Source organism: Rhinatrema bivittatum, chromosome 6 (assembly GCF_901001135.1).
Source record: "Rhinatrema bivittatum chromosome 6, aRhiBiv1.1, whole genome shotgun sequence".
Lineage (NCBI taxonomy): Eukaryota > Metazoa > Chordata > Amphibia > Gymnophiona > Rhinatrematidae > Rhinatrema > Rhinatrema bivittatum.
Window position 1 is genome coordinate 163,394,113 of NC_042620.1, and position 17,758 is coordinate 163,411,870.

General features: G+C 44.4%; 1 protein-coding gene across 1 annotated transcript in view; it reads left to right on the plus strand.

The window, feature by feature from the left end:
- The window catches only part of ABCA12 (ATP binding cassette subfamily A member 12), a 615,834-nt gene that overhangs the window by 558,650 nt on the left and 39,426 nt on the right, over window positions 1-17,758 (plus strand). The window contains exons 52-53 of the mRNA XM_029607914.1: window positions 7,340-7,432; window positions 7,975-8,080. Coding sequence (XP_029463774.1) covers window positions 7,340-7,432; window positions 7,975-8,080 — 199 coding nt within the window. The remainder of the gene's footprint in view (window positions 1-7,339; window positions 7,433-7,974; window positions 8,081-17,758) is intronic.

The window sequence follows — 17,758 nt, forward strand, 5'->3', positions numbered from 1 at the left end:
GAGTCTCTCTCTCTCTCTCTCTCTCCCCCCCTCCAGTCACTGGTATGAGTACACAAGAAAGGGATATTTTAAATAGTATGCGTATACTTGCACACACAATATAAAATCAAGTGTATTTTTGTTTGCGTGCCCAATATGGACATTTATGGGCGCACACCTTCTCAAATTTACTTGTTAGTGCCTAATTTTAAAAAGTATTTACTCAAGTAAGTCTGCTTTTGAAAATTGCTACAATATATGCCATTGAATTTCCATAGGATTTACTCAAATAAGTGCACTTTACTTGAGTAAATGGCCTTTGAAAATTTCTACAATAGTATGCTACATTTAAACGTGCAACTCCTTTGAAAATTATCCCGTAGTAAATAAGCCCCTTAGATTGTAAACCCTCTGGAAACAGGGAAATACCTACAGTTCTTGAATGTGTCCACTATAAAGTGGCTGACCAGTCACAAAAGGCGGAATACAAATTCAAAAAAATAAATTAAATTATATACTCTCCACTGGCTCCCAATCAAGTTCCAGATTTAAGTTTTCATTGGTTTTTAAAGTTTTAAATATTGCAACCCCACAGTATTTGAAAGAGCAGGAACATCAGTGTTTTCCTGTGAGGTATGAAAGATCCTCAAGCAAAATCTTTTTGTGTATACCTCTGCCTGCTGAAGAAAAACTGAAAGGAACTTGTAAGGCCTTTTCTTGCTTTTCCCCAAAGTGTGGAAATCACTCATATATTCCATTAGGAATGTTCAGGACTACTGAGCTTTCAGGAACTTATTAAATGTGTTCTTTTTATATTAGCTTTTAAATAGATTTTATTGTTTATTAGGGATGTGCATTCATTTGCAACGAAATAGGAAATAAAGACAATATTTCCTATTTCGTTGCATTTCAGGGGCCTGCCGAAACGATAGGAAAACCCATGAAATTTCGTGTGGTTTTCTTATCATTTTTTTTTGGGGGGGGGGGGAGAGAAAGGGCACATTAAAAAAAAAACAAAACCCCAAACCCACCCCAACCCTTCAAATTTAATTAATTGCAACCCCCCACCCTCCCAACCCCCCCAAGACTTGCCAAAAGTCCCTGGTGGTCCTGCAGGGTCCCGGGAGTGATCACCCCCTCTCGGGCCGTCAGCTGCCACTAATCAAAATGGTGCCAGTGGCTCTTTGCCCTTACCATGTGACAGGGGCTACCGGTGCCATTGGTTGGCCCCTATCACATGGTAGGCGCAATGGATGGCCCATGCCATTTTTAAAGATGGCGCCAGCCGTCCATTGCTCCTACCATGTGACAGAAGCCGGCCAATGGCACTGATAGCCCCTGTCACATGGTAAGGGCAAAGAGCCACCGGCGCCATCTTGATTACTGGCAGCCGACGGCCCGAGAGCAGGAGATCACTCCTGGGACCCCCGCTGGACCACCAGGGACTTTCAGCAAGTCTTGGGGGGGGGTTGGGCAAGTCTTGGGGGGTTGCAATTAATTAAATTTGAAGGGTTGGGGTGGGTTTGGGGGTTTTTGGGGTTTTTTTAAATGTGCCCTTTCTCCCCCCCAAAATACGATAAGAAAACCACAAAAAATTCATGGTTTTTCTTATCGTTTTGCTGCCCCCCCCTCCCCGAAATGCAACGAAATAGGAAATATCATCTCTATTTCCTATTTCGTTGCAAACGAATGCACATCCTTAGTAGCTGGGTTTAAAAAAGGATTGGATAAGTTCTTGGAGGAGAAGTCCATTACCTGCTATTAATTAAGTTGACTTAGAAAATAACCACTGCTATTACTAGCAACAGTAACATGGGATAGACTTAGGGCCTCATTTTCTAAAGTATCGCAGGCCTGCGATACTTTAGAAAATCGCGTTAATGGGAGGCAGGGGGTCGACACGGGGGAGGGCAGTCCTGTGCTAGCCGGCAGCGATCGTACTGCCGCAGTGCGATCGCTGCCAGTTTCACACCCAATAGCGCCACCATAGGTGTAGCTATTGGGCGCAAAATAGGAAGCGAAAAGGCACCTACCTTTTCGCCGTCCGTGGCGTATTTGCGGAGTCAGCCCCGGTGATGCCCCAACTCCTCCTCTTCTGGGGCCAACTCCACCCTGATTTAGGTAGCGCAGGTGTGCGATAGCTTTAGAAAATGAGGCCCTTAGTTTTTGGGTACTTGCCAGGTTCTTATGGCCTGGATTGGCCACTGTTGGAGACAGGATGCTGGGCTTGATGGACCCTTGGTCTGGCCCAGTTTGGCATGTTCTTATGTTCTTTTGTTCTTAATAGGGATGTGAATCGTTTTCCATATCGTCTTAACGATAGAAATCGTGTGGCAGGGCAAGAAAATCGTCTTAGGCACGATTTTTTAGTTAAAAAATCGTTAAAAATCGTTTTTTCCGATTAGTGCTCACTAACTCGAGTTAGTGCGCACTAACGGGAGTTAGTGCGCACTAACTGGGAGTTAGTGCGCACTAACTGAAATGATACAATTTGACACTTTTCAGGTCAGTTAAGGTCAGTTTAGGAATGAATATGTATTCCTATTGGCTGCCCTCTTATTTATTCATGTTACCAAGTTTCCTACTGACAGTATATGGGGGATGGGAAATGGAAACAGTTGGTAGCTTGACAAAACAAGTAATGTGATCAGTCAATGTGACTAGAACTTGTGCCCTAACCCTGATACCAGGGGTATTGTGATCTTCCTGCACACAGTGCCCTATCCCTATTAATACCAGGAGTGTTGTGATCTTCCTGCACACAGTGCCCTATCCCTAATACCAGGGGTGTTGTGATCTTCCTGCACACAGTGCCCTATTCCTGATACTGGGGGTGTTGTGATCTTCCTGCACACAGTGCCCTATTCCTGATACCGGGGGTGTTGTGATCTTCTTGCACACATCCCGGTATCAGGGATAGGGCACTGCATGCAGGAAGATCACAACACTCCTGGTATTAATAGGGATAGGGCACTGCATGCAGGAAGATCACAACACTCCTGGTATTAATAGGGATAGGGCACTGCATGCAGGAAGATCACAACACCCCTGGTATCAGGGATAGGGCACTGTGTGCAGGAAGATCACAATACCCCGGAGGAGTGAGGGTCAGGCAGCTCCCCCCTGTCTGTGAAGCCAGCCTCTCACTAGTAATGCAGGGAGGGAGCTGTCTCAGACTTCACCATCCTCCCCCCCCCCCTCACCCACACACCATTCACTAGCTGGGACATGGGGGAAGTCAGGAGTGAGGGTCAGGCAGCTCCCCCCTGTCTGTGAAGCCAGCCTCTCACTAGTAATGCAGGGAGGGAGCTGTCTCAGACTTCACCATCCTCCCCCCCCCCTCACCCACACACCATTCACTAGCTGGGACATGGGGGAAGTCAGGAGTGAGGGTCAGGCAGCTCCCCCCTGTCTGTGAAGCCAGCCTCTCACTAGTAATGCAGGGAGGGAGCTGTCTCAGACTTCACCATCCTCCCCCCCCCCTTAACCCACACACCATTCACTAGCTGGGACATGGGGGAAGTCAGGAGTGAGGGTCAGGCAGCTCCCCCCTGTCTGTGAAGCCAGCCTCTCACTAGTAATGCAGGGAGGGAGCTGTCTCAGACTTCACCATCCTCCCCCCCCCCCCCTCACCCACACACCATTCACTAGCTGGGACATGGGGGAAGTCAGGAGTGAGGGTCAGGCAGCTCCCCCCTGTCTGTGAAGCCAGCCTCTCACTAGTAATGCAGGGAGGGAGCTGTCTCAGACTTCACCATCCTCCCCCCCCCCCTCACCCACACACCATTCACTAGCTGGGACATGGGGGAAGTCAGGAGTGAGGGTCAGGCAGCTCCCCCCTGTCTGTGAAGCCAGCCTCTCACTAGTAATGCAGGGAGGGAGCTGTCTCAGACTTCACCATCCTCCCCCCCCCCTCACCCACACACCATTCACTAGCTGGGACATGGGGGAAGTCAGGAGTGAGGGTCAGGCAGCTCCCCCCGTCTGTGAAGCCAGCCTCTCACTAGTAATGCAGGGAGGGAGCTGTCTCAGACTTCACCATCCTCCCCCCCCCCTCACCCACACACCATTCACTAGCTGGGACATGGGGGAAGTCAGGAGTGAGGGTCAGGCAGCTCCCCCCTGTCTGTGAAGCCAGCCTCTCACTAGTAATGCAGGGAGGGAGCTGTCTCAGACTTCACCATCCTCCCCCCCCCCCTCACCCACACACCATTCACTAGCTGGGACATGGGGGAAGTCAGGAGTGAGGGTCAGGCAGCTCCCCCCTGTCTGTGAAGCCAGCCTCTCACTAGTAATGCAGGGAGGGAGCTGTCTCAGACTTCACCATCCTCCCCCCCCCCTCACCCACACACCATTCACTAGCTGGGACATGGGGGAAGTCAGGAGTGAGGGTCAGGCAGCTCCCCCCGTCTGTGAAGCCAGCCTCTCACTAGTAATGCAGGGAGGGAGCTGTCTCAGACTTCACCATCCTCCCCCCCCCCCCCTCACCCACACACCATTCACTAGCTGGGACATGGGGGAAGTCAGGAGTGAGGGTCAGGCAGCTCCCCCCTGTCTGTGAAGCCAGCCTCTCACTAGTAATGCAGGGAGGGAGCTGTCTCAGACTTCACCATCCTCCCCCCCCCCTCACCCACACACCATTCACTAGCTGGGACATGGGGGAAGTCAGGAGTGAGGGTCAGGCAGCTCCCCCCTGTCTGTGAAGCCAGCCTCTCACTAGTAATGCAGGGAGGGAGCTGTCTCAGACTTCACCATCCTCCCCACCCCCCTCACCCACACACCATTCACTAGCTGGGACATGGGGGAAGTCAGGAGTGAGGGTCAGGCAGCTCCCCCCCGTCTGTGAAGCCAGCCTCTCACTAGTAATGCAGGGAGGGAGCTGTCTCAGACTTCACCATCCTCCCCCCCCCCTCACCCACACACCATTCACTAGCTGGGACATGGGGGAAGTCAGGAGTGAGGGTCAGGCAGCTCCCCCCTGTCTGTGAAGCCAGCCTCTCACTAGTAATGCAGGGAGGGAGCTGTCTCAGACTTCACCATCCTCCCCCCCCCCTCACCCACACACCATTCACTAGCTGGGACATGGGGGAAGTCAGGAGTGAGGGTCAGGCAGCTCCCCCCTGTCTGTGAAGCCAGCCTCTCACTAGTAATGCAGGGAGGGAGCTGTCTCAGACTTCACCATCCCACCCCCCCCCTCACCCACACACCATTCACTAGCTGGGACATGGGGGAAGTCAGGAGTGAGGGTCAGGCAGCTCCCCCTGTCTGTGAAGCCAGCCTCTCACTAGTAATGCAGGGAGGGAGCTGTCTCAGACTTCACCATCCTCCCCCCCCCCCCTCACCCACACACCATTCACTAGCTGGGACATGGGGGAAGTCAGGAGTGAGGGTCAGGCAGCTCCCCCCTGTCTGTGAAGCCAGCCTCTCACTAGTAATGCAGGGAGGGAGCTGTCTCAGACTTCACTATCCTCCCCCCCCCCCCCTCACCCACACACCATTCACTAGCTGGGACATGGGGGAAGTCAGGAGTGAGGGTCAGGCAGCTCCCCCCCTGTCTGTGAAGCCAGCCTCTCACTAGTAATGCAGGGAGGGAGCTGTCTCAGACTTCACCATCCTCCCCCCCCCCCTCACCCACACACCATTCACTAGCTGGGACATGGGGGAAGTCAGGAGTGAGGGTCAGGCAGCTCCCCCCTGTCTGTGAAGCCAGCCTCTCACTAGTAATGCAGGGAGGGAGCTGTCTCAGACTGGTATCAGGGTTAGGGCACTGTGTGCAGGAAGATCACAACACTCCTGGTATTAATAGGGATAGGGCACTGTAAGAGATGACTGTAGTAGATTGAATAAAGATCTGATGTTTCTGCTCTCCTCACACCAAACAAAAACAACACACAAGCAGAGAAGCCCTTCTTACAAAGCTGAGCTAGTGAGTTAAGTAGGAGGAAAAGTAAACATACTGGTGCCAGTGTGGCTACTTAAAAAATACACTTACCAACAATCAATTACATATATTTGAACTGTGTACAGTTCCAGCCAGGACCACCTTTCTAAAATGCACAGTGATTGGCAAATTCAACATGCACTAGCATTTCAGGTGCCTGCTAACAAAATAATAAACAAACAAGTTCTAGTCAGGTGAGTGCTGATCATTACATTACTTTTTTTGTCAAGCTTCCAACTGTTTCCATTTCACATCCCCCCAACCATATTGGTAACATCAATAGATAAGAGCACAGCCAGCCAATAGGAATACATACATACATATTCATTCCTAAGTGACCTTTACTGACCTGGGAAGTGTGAACACTTTGTTTCATTTTCTGTTGGTGTTCGTTAGTTTCCAGTTCCATTTCCCATCCCCCCAACCATCACCTCAGTGGTAACCTTGGTAACATCAATAGATAAGAGGGCAGCCAGCCAATAGGAACACATATTCATTCCTAACTGACCTTCAGTGACCTGGAAAGTGTTTATTTGTATCATTTTCAGTTAGTGCGCACTAAATCGAGTTAGTGCGCACTAACGGGGAGTTAGTGCGCACTAACTCGAGTTAGTGCGCACTAACACGATTTAACGATTTTTAACGATAAATCGTTAGAATTTCTATTGTATCGTGTTCTATAACGATTTAAGACGATATAAACATTATCGGACGATAATTTTAATCGTTGAAAAACGATTCACATCCCTAGTTCTTAATCCAGTGGAAAGGAAGTTGTAGAACTAGTGGTCATGATTTGAAACTCCAAGGTGGTAGACTTGAGAACAATGTTAGTAAATATTTCTTCATGGAAAAAGTGATAGATGCATGCAATGCCTTCACGGAAGAGATGATGAAGATAAGAATGGTATTGAAATTCAAAAGGGCATGGGAAATTTACCCACTAAATCTAGTGCTAATTTGTGTGCTGAATTTTTATGAGGAAATATGCCTGCATACGTTTGAAAATGCAAAAGTATGTACAGAAGTGCAAACTCTTCCCCAGTTCCACCTCCCTGGGGAATGCCTCTGCTCACTTACATGAATACAGACTGCACGCATGAAAGTTTTCCTGCAGAGCAGGAGTGCAATTTTATAACAGGCCAATTATACTGTTTTACCTGTGGAAATGCCTTTGAAAATTACCTTCACTATGAATTATTGTGGCAACACATGTACAAATTGGCATGCCAACTTATTTTTAGACCCTTCAGATGTTATCACCCTGTTGTCCATCCTTTATCTCTGTTGTTCTATATATGTAAAAGAGAAGGCAATTTTGAAAATTATATGATAGATCTTACGAGTTGCCTGCAGTTCTTTAATTTCTACTTTGTATTTCTATTCCTACTTCTTAATTTATTCTGTTTATTTTTACAGCATGGAAGAATGTGAAGCTCTATGTACCAGGCTAGCTATTATGGTAAATGGCAAGTTCCAGTGCATTGGTTCATTGCAGCATATTAAACACAGGTCAGTAACAAATACATTTCAGATTAATGGTTTTCTCTGTGGCCTGAAATTATGGCGCCAGGATTCCTGTCGTATATGATGCCTTTCTTTACAAAGAGGCTAGGAACCAAATTCCAACCACCTCCTGTTTCTATGAGTAGATTAAATTTGGATGTTAAAAAACTTTATTTTGAATATTCTATATTGAAATTAATCTATTTTAAAGAGTTTTAAAATGATTCCTGAAAAATATCTAAAATATATTTAAGTATTCATAGGTGAATGACAGCAATATGATTCTTTTCACAATTATAAATCATAAGTTGGAAGTGGCTGATTGATTCATTTTGGAATGTCTTACTGTACTTAATTAAGCAAAAATGTTTGTTTTTCTTGCACAGTTATATTTCCATTGTTATGCACTGCACATAATTACAGCCTTAACTAATGATATTTCTTCTGTGATGCGTATATAAAAGAACTTAACAAGATCTGTCAGTGTTTCATATAGAAGATCTGTCAGTGTTTCATACAGAATTTTCTCATTATCTTTTTTGCTATAGGTTTGGAGGTGGATTTACTGTGAAGGTGCACATGAAAGATGGAGAAGTCCACGCTGAGACCCTGACTCAATTCATGCACATGCACTTTCCAAACACATACTTGAAGGTGAGTGGGGAAAAAAGAGATCTGATAGTTCAGAGAAGATTCAATTTGCCATGCATCAGGTAGCATTTCACAAGCTCCTGCAGCAAGTTGAAATGATAGAAATAGGTACGTCAACTCAATTCTGATTCAGTTGGAGCAGTTTCCAAGCCATAGTTATCTCTCTTGAGGTAGCTAGAAATAAATGCAAGCTGAAGTGACACAACTTACCAAAACATCTGAGCTAGAGATGTCCTAACTTTACAATAAAATTTTGCATGCTATTTTGATGAACCTGCCAGAATTTTTTGCAAGTTCATTAAATTAATTTTCCAAACATTTTGTTCTGTAAAATTCCAGTGCAAATGTCCATGTATTGACAAATCCAGAACAGATTTCATACAAATATATGCCAATTTGCATTCATCTGTAGCTGCTAGCATCATGAGCATTGGCTATTGACTCACAAAAGAGCATGGAGGTGCTATAGTGAAACAGAAGTTTTTACTCTTTGGACATAATAATAATAATAATAATAAGTTTATACAATACAATTTGGCTCCTATAGGTTCTCCAAGAAATCCCTTGCTTTCTTTCTCCCAGTACACCATAGCAGTGCACGGTATGCTTATAATTTAACTTTCAAATCAAATCAAATCTATCTGTTTTTGAGAGCTCTATAACATTAGTCAAACAACAAACCTTACAACAAGGGTTAAGGTGGCATGCTTCTTAGTGTTTCACGTATCTGCAGATAAGCAGTCATATCTCAAAATGTTTCTATAAATCAGAAAGTCTCATGAGAGTCTTAGCTATTTATTTATTTAAAATATGTTACCTGCCCTTCCATGGTTCAGGGCAGGGTACAAAAGACATACATAAAAGTCATAAAATAAAACATCTATTTTTACGTATGATCTCACAAACAAAGACATTAAACATTTCAGGGAACATATTGGTTAAGTGATGTCAAATTCTAGTCTGAAAAATAAGTTTTGAGGGCTCTTTTAAAGGACTTACAGGGTCATTCATCAAAATGCATTATGGCGTTAATTCCCGCGATAACTCCACAGCGCATACGTTAACGCCATAATGCACGCTATAGTTATGGTAGCCTGTCTGAGCACTTCTCATGGTGCAATAATTCTAAAATTGTCATAACCGTGCCCCTTTTTCATATCGTGGGTGTTATCCATGCAAAATTATAGCATTTTGATGAATCTAGGGGTTAGTGACTTTCAGACTTCATAGCTCATTTGGAAGGGAGTTCCAGAGGATTGGGGTAACATTTAAAAAAAAAAACCACCTCTCTCCCTGGTCTCATCAAGATGAGCAAGCTTTGCAGAAGGTATGTCAAGGAGACCTTGATTGGAGGATCGCAGTGATCGAGAGAGTGTTTGAAGTTTCACTGTTGAGAAGATCCATGGAGAATGATATTGTTCAGTAAGTTGTAGATAGTGATTGCTAGTTTATATTGGATGTGGTAGGAAACAGGGAGCCAATGAAGAGACCACAAAACAGTTGTAATATGTTCTCTGATGGGTGTATTAGTTAGAGGCTGAGCAGTGGAATTTTGCAGAATTTGAATGGTGTCTAATGATATAAGCAGAAAGGCCAGTTAGCAGTGAATTACAATAGTCCAGACTTGAAAACATGAATGACTGAAGAACAGTTCGGAATCAAAAGGTTCTAAAAGAGATTTTAAATGTCTGAATAGTCAAAGTTTAAAAGGAAGATAAAGAGACAGTGAGTTAACATAGGCGTACATTGAAAGTAAAGGGTCAATCAAAACCCCAAGATTGTGCACTATGTCAGAAACAGGTAATTGAAAGTTGTTAAGCATGATAAATGAAGGGATGGAGGAAGATGGGAATCTAGAAAGAATGTAATGTGACCTAACCAAGTGACTATTGGCATTGGACTGTCACTGTTCATTGCTGTATCCTGGATTGCAGCTAGAACCTCTTGCACATCATTGGGAAGGTTCAGTGCCACTGCAGAACTTCCAGACCTTGGTGAGTCATTGGTTGGGTTTGTAAGCTGAGGCATTGTGAGGAAGCAGCTGAATGTGACTTCTGTTCCTTCATGCTATAGTACCCTGTAAGATCTTGGTTTTGAAGATTCTTTAATTACAGTTGCAGGTGTGTTCCAGTGTTTCCCTCGATCCGACTTAAGTCAAATGTTGTCTCCAGTTTTCAGACAGGATAAAGGATGAGCATTGTAGTGCCTATTGAAGAAGTAGGCAAAAATTGTTTAGCTTTGTCATCTAGCTTATGCATTTTTTTCCACGTTTGGCAATTTGGGAGAAGATTCTCCATCAAAGAGAGGAGTCATTTACATTTATTCACTCATAAAATAAGCAGCTGTGCTGGACTGAAACTCAGTGCTGGAAGTGGAGTTACTCTGTTGTTCATGAGGGTTAGCTGCAGGTCTGGCTGTTGTAAGATGCACTTGGCCAGCTGAATTGCTTGTTCTGCTTTGCCATTGGTGTGGGGAAAATGAGGGCTTGTTGTGATATATTCAATATCATATTCTACCAGCACAATAGTGGAGGACTCAAAACACACACCAAAAATTGAATCTGCAAAAAGTGATGTGCTCAGTCGCTCAAGTTTACCTACAGACAGGAATGCCTTAGGGAGTCAGTTATCAAAGTGCTATATGGCGTTTTCGCATGTGTTAAGGTGTTTTTGCATGCAAAAAATGCCTTTAACGCATGCAAAAATGCCATTAAGACATGCGAAAGCACCATAACGCATGGTGTGATGCAAATGAGAAAAAAGGGAGGTTATTGGACCAAGCTCACAGTTGTGTGAAGCCGTATTGCATGGCATTAATGTGAATTTTAACTACACCTTTTTCATTTGTGTAAAGCTGCATGCTGTGATGTTTTTGCAAATGCTGTTTTAAGCTCCTGGAGAGCCAGCCTAGCTATCAGGGCCTGAGAGAGAGAGGGAGAGAGAGAGAGAGAGAGAATCCATAATGCCCGCACACTAGATAGGTATTTATATCTTTTTGGGAGGCCCACCTAGTAACTTGAGGTGAGGTTTAGGTATTAGTGTAGGGGTTAGAGGCCACTTTGACATTCAAAGTGAGACATACAAACAGAACTGTGCTTTCTTGTGAAGATTTGAGGACCTTCAGAGTGAGGAAACCTACCCAAAGATGAGATTTGTACATTGTTCTCTCAACCTAGCTTGATGTTACCCAGGTAGAGAGTCCTTGATGGTAATACTCACACAATAGTCTCTTGAAGCAGCCCAGGGGCTGGAATGAAGCAGGCCCTCGAGGAGCGAGTACCTGGTTCCAGGGAAAGCTCTGAGAGAGAGATGGTAACTCACTGGTGTTGTAGGCAGTGGTGACTTCCTGGCAGAAGTTGTATTCGGTAGCAGGTCCGGGAACGTGGGCCCTCGACGAGCGAGTACTGGTTCCAGACTGCGACCTGAAAAGCAAGAGAGAGAGTGAGGCCCCCGAGGAGTGGGTACCCCTAGTAAAGTCCGAGGAGGCAGAGTAGCAAGGTAGTGGAGAGCGAATCCCATCCGCAGCAACTCGAATAGCTAGCAAAACAAAAGACCTTAAATATCCGGTGAGGATGATGTCATCTCAGGGGGACGCCCCTGAGGTTCACGCCACAGCTGGTACTTAAGTCGGGGCCGCACCGCATGCGCACCCTTAGGCTTCAGGAGATCATGGCGGAAGGCAGCGTCTAGCCGTCCCGGGGACGCCGGAGGAGAACAGCAAGATGACGCCGCGGCAGCCAAACGTCCATCAACCAAAGAGGGAGTCGCAAAAGAGGAAAGGTGGGCGGAGTGGAGACGCTGGGCAGCGATGGTCGCAACAGGCTAGTCTCTCTCTCTCTCTCTCTCTCATAAAAGTTATCACAATTTGCGCTAAGGTAGCACTTCTCATAGGTATTATTGCAATAAACTGCCTATTACCATAAAAAACATCCCTTTTCCTATTGCATGCGATATTTAGTGCATTTTGATAAATCCAGGCCTTAGTGAGAAGGGTAAATTTATTAAAGTTCTTTGGATCAGTTAGGCAGTTTTTACCATTTAAGGCTGAAAGGATAGCAGTTCATTTACAATAATAACAACATCAGTCCCCCGACACGGGCCGTGTTTCGCAAGGGCTGCATCAGGAGGGAACAAAAATATACCCGGCTGGTCTTCAAAGCCATGATACCTACAATCTTTAGATTGTACAGACTCAAGCACAATATATGCTTTCAGGTCACTTTCTGCTGTACAACATAATGATGCCAGCCTTGGTTCAACTGGTGGCAATTTTTAAAACCAGGATAGATGGGGCAGGAGTGACTGGGGATTGCTCCTGCCCATGGAAGACCCACAGATGGAGTACAATGTGGTGTGAGGTGTCCTGGGAAGAGGGGCAGCTTTATTTTTCTTTTATCTATCCAGGTTCACCTAATTTTATAATTTTGCTTTTTTTGTTTCTTTTTTTTATTTCATCTGTTTTGTAATTTATTTCATTTTCAATAAACAAAATGAAAATAAAAAATAATAAAATGAAAAAAATGTTCAGTGCACACCTCTGCTTTGTACTTTGCACCTGCAATTTTTTCAGGTGGTGGAAAAGAGAGCAAAATAGCACAGCTACTTTTGAAAATGTCATGCATATATTCTGTTTTCCTTCCCTAAATGAACATAAGAACATAAGAAATTGCCATGCTGGGTCAGACCAAGGGTCCATCAAGCCCAGCATCCTGTTTCCACCAGAGGCCAAACCAGGCCACAAGAACCTGGCAATTACTCAAACACTAAGAAGATCCCATGCTACTGATGCAATTAATAGCAGTGGCTATTCCCTAAGTAAACTTGATTAATAGCAGTTAATGGATTTCTCATCCAAGAACTTATCCAAACCTTTTTTAAACACAGCTACACTAACTGCACTAACCACATCCTCTGGCAACAAATTCCAGAGCTTTATTGTACGTTGAGTGAAAAAGAATTTTCTCCGATTAGTCGAAATATAGCACCAAGAAAGCCTTCTCACTGAAAGTAAGTGTGCTGTGGAAACCCCACACACTCAGGCCAATACAGTAAAGTGCGGCCGCGGTTACCCTGCTTCTAACCCGCTTTCTACTCACAATTTGGCCGCGTTAGTCCAACCTGTGATTCACTATCCCTTTTCACCCATCCTTACCACTTCTTTAAATCAACGGGTAACAGCTAGGATTCTAACTAAAGCAAACAAAAGGGACCACATAACACCAATTTTAAAGAATCTCCACTGGCTCCCTATCAAATATAGAATCCTCTACAAAACATTTTCAATCATCCACAAATCTATCTACAACACCTCCCCTCTTGACCTCAGGATCCCATTGCAGCTGCATTCCTCCTCCCGTCCTATGAGATCTGCACAAAGAGGCTCTCTAAAAACCCCTCCAATCAAAACATCTTTAAGCAAAAGAGCCTTCTCCACAGCTGGCCCTAACCAATGGAACTCTCTCCCTTCAGACCTTAGGCTCGAACAATGCCCAGTCACCTTCAAAAAAAGACTCAAGACCTGGCTGTTCAACCAAGCCTACACCTGAGTTTGATTCTACTCGCACCTTCCCACCCAGGGCAATTTATTATGTCTCCCACCGCATAATAATTCTTGATTCAATAACAACTTTCACTTGCCAACTCTTGCTCGCTTTTTGTACAAGTTTTTAATCCTATTAATTTGTATCTTAGATTTCTGTTATTTAAAATGAGTTGTATTCTAGTTCTTCAATCCTTTCTCTGTAAGACACTATTAAGTCATTTCAATGTTGTATGTAAACTGAAGTGATTAGTAACTTTGTTACCAGAACCTCGGTATATAAAAGTGTTAAATAAATAAAATAAAAATAACCTTTTCCGCCCGCGGCATTTATTTATTTATTTATTTAATATATATTTCTATACCGGACTTCACGAATGGAATTCACATCAGGCCGGTTTACATGGAACTTAGGGGATTAACAAGAGTAACCAAACAAGAAGGCTGAAACAAGCAAAGTTACATAAAACAAGGGCATTGAACTTGGGGGCTAAAGGAGCCAGGAAGAAGGCATGTATATGAGATGTAAACGATCTGATTAGCTATTCCCTCCCATTCAGTAACGTGCGCCCCGACTATCGCCTTTTTAACATGCAGTTTAGCCACGCGTTTAACCTGCTAATTTACCTCCTACCCCTACCCCTGCGTTATAGGCAGGGGTAAGGGTAGACGGCAAACTTTCCCCCAGCCCCCGCTCACCTGCCCTGGCCGCATCCATGGGTGCCAGTCTCCGGGGCAGCCCCAGTCCTCTCTCCCCTCCTCCCGAAGCAACTTTAACCAAAAGAAAACCTAAAAACCTAAAATCCCCTCCTCCCGAAGCGACTCGACATGTAAAGTATTGTGAATAAGTGTAGCCAAAGTTAACTTACTTTTTCTTTCAGCCCTTTCAGCCCTCTCTGCCCTCTGCCGGAGGCGCGCGCCACGGCTCCCCTGCCTCCCGGGGGCAGCCGGCGGCAAAAGTGGCTTCCAGCAGCCCCCGCCGGCGAAGACGGATGAACGCACGCCCGTAGTGCACGGGCACTCAAGTCAGCGAAAGCACATGAACGGACATGCGTGACGTCACGGCGTACGTTCATACGCTTCACTGGCTTGAGCGCCCAAATTGACGGGTGCTCAAGCCAGCGAAAGCACATGAACAGGCGTGCGTGATGTCACGGCGCACGTTCATATGCTTTCGCTGACTTGGGGGCCCGTCAATTTGGGCGCTCAAGCCAGCGAAGCGTATGAACGTACGCCGTGACGTCACGCATGTCCGTTCATGTGCTTTCGCTGGCTTGAGCGCCCATGCACTACGGGCGTGCGTTCATCCGTCTTCGCCGGCGGGAGCCGCTGGAAGCCGCTTTCGCCGCCGGCTGCCCCCGGGAGGCAGGGGAGCTGTGGCGTGCACCTCCGTAGGAGAGCAGAAAGGGCTGAAAGAAAGAAGAAGTAAGTTAACTTTGGTTACACTTATTCACAATACTTTACATGTCGAGTCGCTTCGGGAGGAGGGGATTTTAGGTTTTTAGGGGTTTTTTTGGTTAAAGTTGGGATCCACTTCCTGACATTTGAAATGACAGGTACCAGCGCACCCAGGATACTGTATAGGCGCTGTATAAAACGCCTATACAGTAAAATGGATTGCGCTTCATGGACGCGCATTGGACGCGGGTTGGACGTGGCTTGCATTTGCATGCCATTTAAATAGAGTATTGAGCGGTATGTGATCCGAACTGTGCATGCGGCAAACGCGGGTGCGCCCGGCCCTAACGCACCTCTTTCTACCGCACCTTACTGTATTGGCCCGACTGTTAGCCAGGCAGAGGAGAGTGTTTTTTAGTTAGGTTAATTTACCGAGGTAAATCGCTATTTAGCCAAGCAAATGGTTTTTAAACTTGTCTTATTAGGGTCTTTCCCCACAGAAAGGGAGAAAAACGTTAGTGAATCGTACCTTTAGAGCCTTATTCAAAAATATCTTAGCCTCAATTGTTTTTCACTACAGAAAAGTAAGAAAATAATAATAAAAAAGAGGTCTGATCTTTTTCTGATTCCAGTTAGCAATTAAATTGATCCATTCTGCTGAATTCTGAATGCAATTGTCTGTGATTTTGTCAATCCATCAACAAAAGCACAAAGGCTAAGAAGTATTCATTGCAAATGTTAAAATGGTTTTTTTTAAATGTACCAATGTGCTTTTATGTTAAGTAAATATTCTATGAATCAGTAAGTGGATCAATAGGAAGGAGTTCACTGTCCTTTTAGACAATATCCATTTGCCAGAATGTGACACTGACCTGAAGCAACATTATTGCGCCACAGCTGTCATTTGGCAGTAACTGATTTACAAAGTGCAGATTGTTTGTTAGAACAAACTATTCGGCAGCCTTGTAAATAATAAAGTAATATCATGTAGATGATCTTTTGCTTCATCAGTGCTTTGGTTCACCTTTGTTAAGAAGACAATGTTTCTATAGTATCTCAGTAGTGAGAAATTTTTATTAGGCAAGGCTGTCTTCGACAGAAGAGTATTTTATCTGCCAGTGCTGCCTTTTAGAACATTTTTGCAGAAGAAAAAGCTTTAAAGTGTTTGCTAGGGAAACAGTATGACCTGTTGCTTATAGTTTCATGCTTGAAAGAAAAATACTGGTTGTTTTTTTTGAATGCTGAAAGAAAATTTTGATACAAGGACAAATGTTATTATTTAAGATGTCTGGGCAGTTTGGATGGAGGAAATACATTTTCAACAAATTTCAGATCTCTGAGTAGAGGTAGGATAAAATTGACTTTGGGGCTTGTTTTTAATTTAGGTAAATAATGTTTACTGACAAAGCTAAAAATATGTTTTTGGCCTCCTTTTTACCTCTGGCATCCTAATTACTTGGTTAGATGAAAATATATGCTTGAACTAAAGAAAGTACAAAGCTACAAGAGAAAATTCACAAAGTCTATTATCAGTTCTCCCTCTACGAAGCGCATCTTTTTCAGCAAAAGTATTCCATCTGCTGAAGACAGCTGCTGCAGTCAAGATTGGGCCTCCATATGTAACCAGAACTTATAAGCAGCATGAGGTCCACATTCAAAGGAATTTGTCCAGCTAAGTTGGCTCTTAGCCAGACAAACCACAGGGTTTTGAATTTCCTGCTATTTTTTGACTGCTCCCGAGTTACTTAGTTAAGTCATTAGCTGGCTAACAATTTATTATTTATTTATTTATTTATTTATTTATTTATTTAGAGGATTTTATATACCGATAAACGTTGGGAACATCTCATCGGTTTACAAGAAACAACGTGTAGCAAACTGCGCTTTACAGAGAAACTTGAACCAAATATACAATAAAGAACGAGAACATAATATTTCTAACAGATAGATTCCTCAATTAAATTACAAATGTGCATCAGTTTAACAAAAGGAGGGGGAAATATGATACAATATAAAGGGAGAAGAAAGGAAGGAGAGATTTACAAAAGAAAGGCATGGTTAGATAATTAGATAAAGAGTTAAATTACAGTAAGTAGGACGTGTGAAGGGAATGCTGTTAAGCAAAAGCTTGCTTGAAGAGGCAGGTTTTTAGATTGTGTTTGAATTTTTATGGGCAGGGTTCCTGCCGCAGATAAGGGGGGAGTTTGTTCCAAAGGGCAGGCCCAGCTAAAGATAGTGCCCGAGCTTTAGTGGAAGCAAGTTTGGATTGTCTGGGTGAGGGAGTAATGAGGGTAGCCCTGTGTTGTTGCCTTATCGGTCTGCTTGAATTGTGAAAGATGAGGTGATCGGAGAACCAGTGCATGCCTTGGTTGTAGAGGGCCTTATGGATCAGGGTGAGAGTTTTATAGGGTATTCTTTCAGCGACAGGTAGCCAATGCAAGTTTTTAAGAACAGGGGTGATGTGGTCGCTTTTGTGAGTGTTAGTTAGAATCCATGCAGCAGCGTTTTGTAGAAGCTGTAGTGGGAGTAGTGTACTTTTGGGTAAACCTAGCAGTAGGGCGTTGCAATAGTCAATTTTGGATAAAATGAATGCTTGCAGGATGGTGCGAAAATCACTGAGATGCAGCAGGGGTTTGATTTTTTTGAGGGAGTGCAGTTTGAAATAACAGGCTCTGAGAGTGTTATTGATATATTTTTTAAATGAGAGATGGCTGTCAGTAGTGATGCCAAGACTGTGCACCTGTT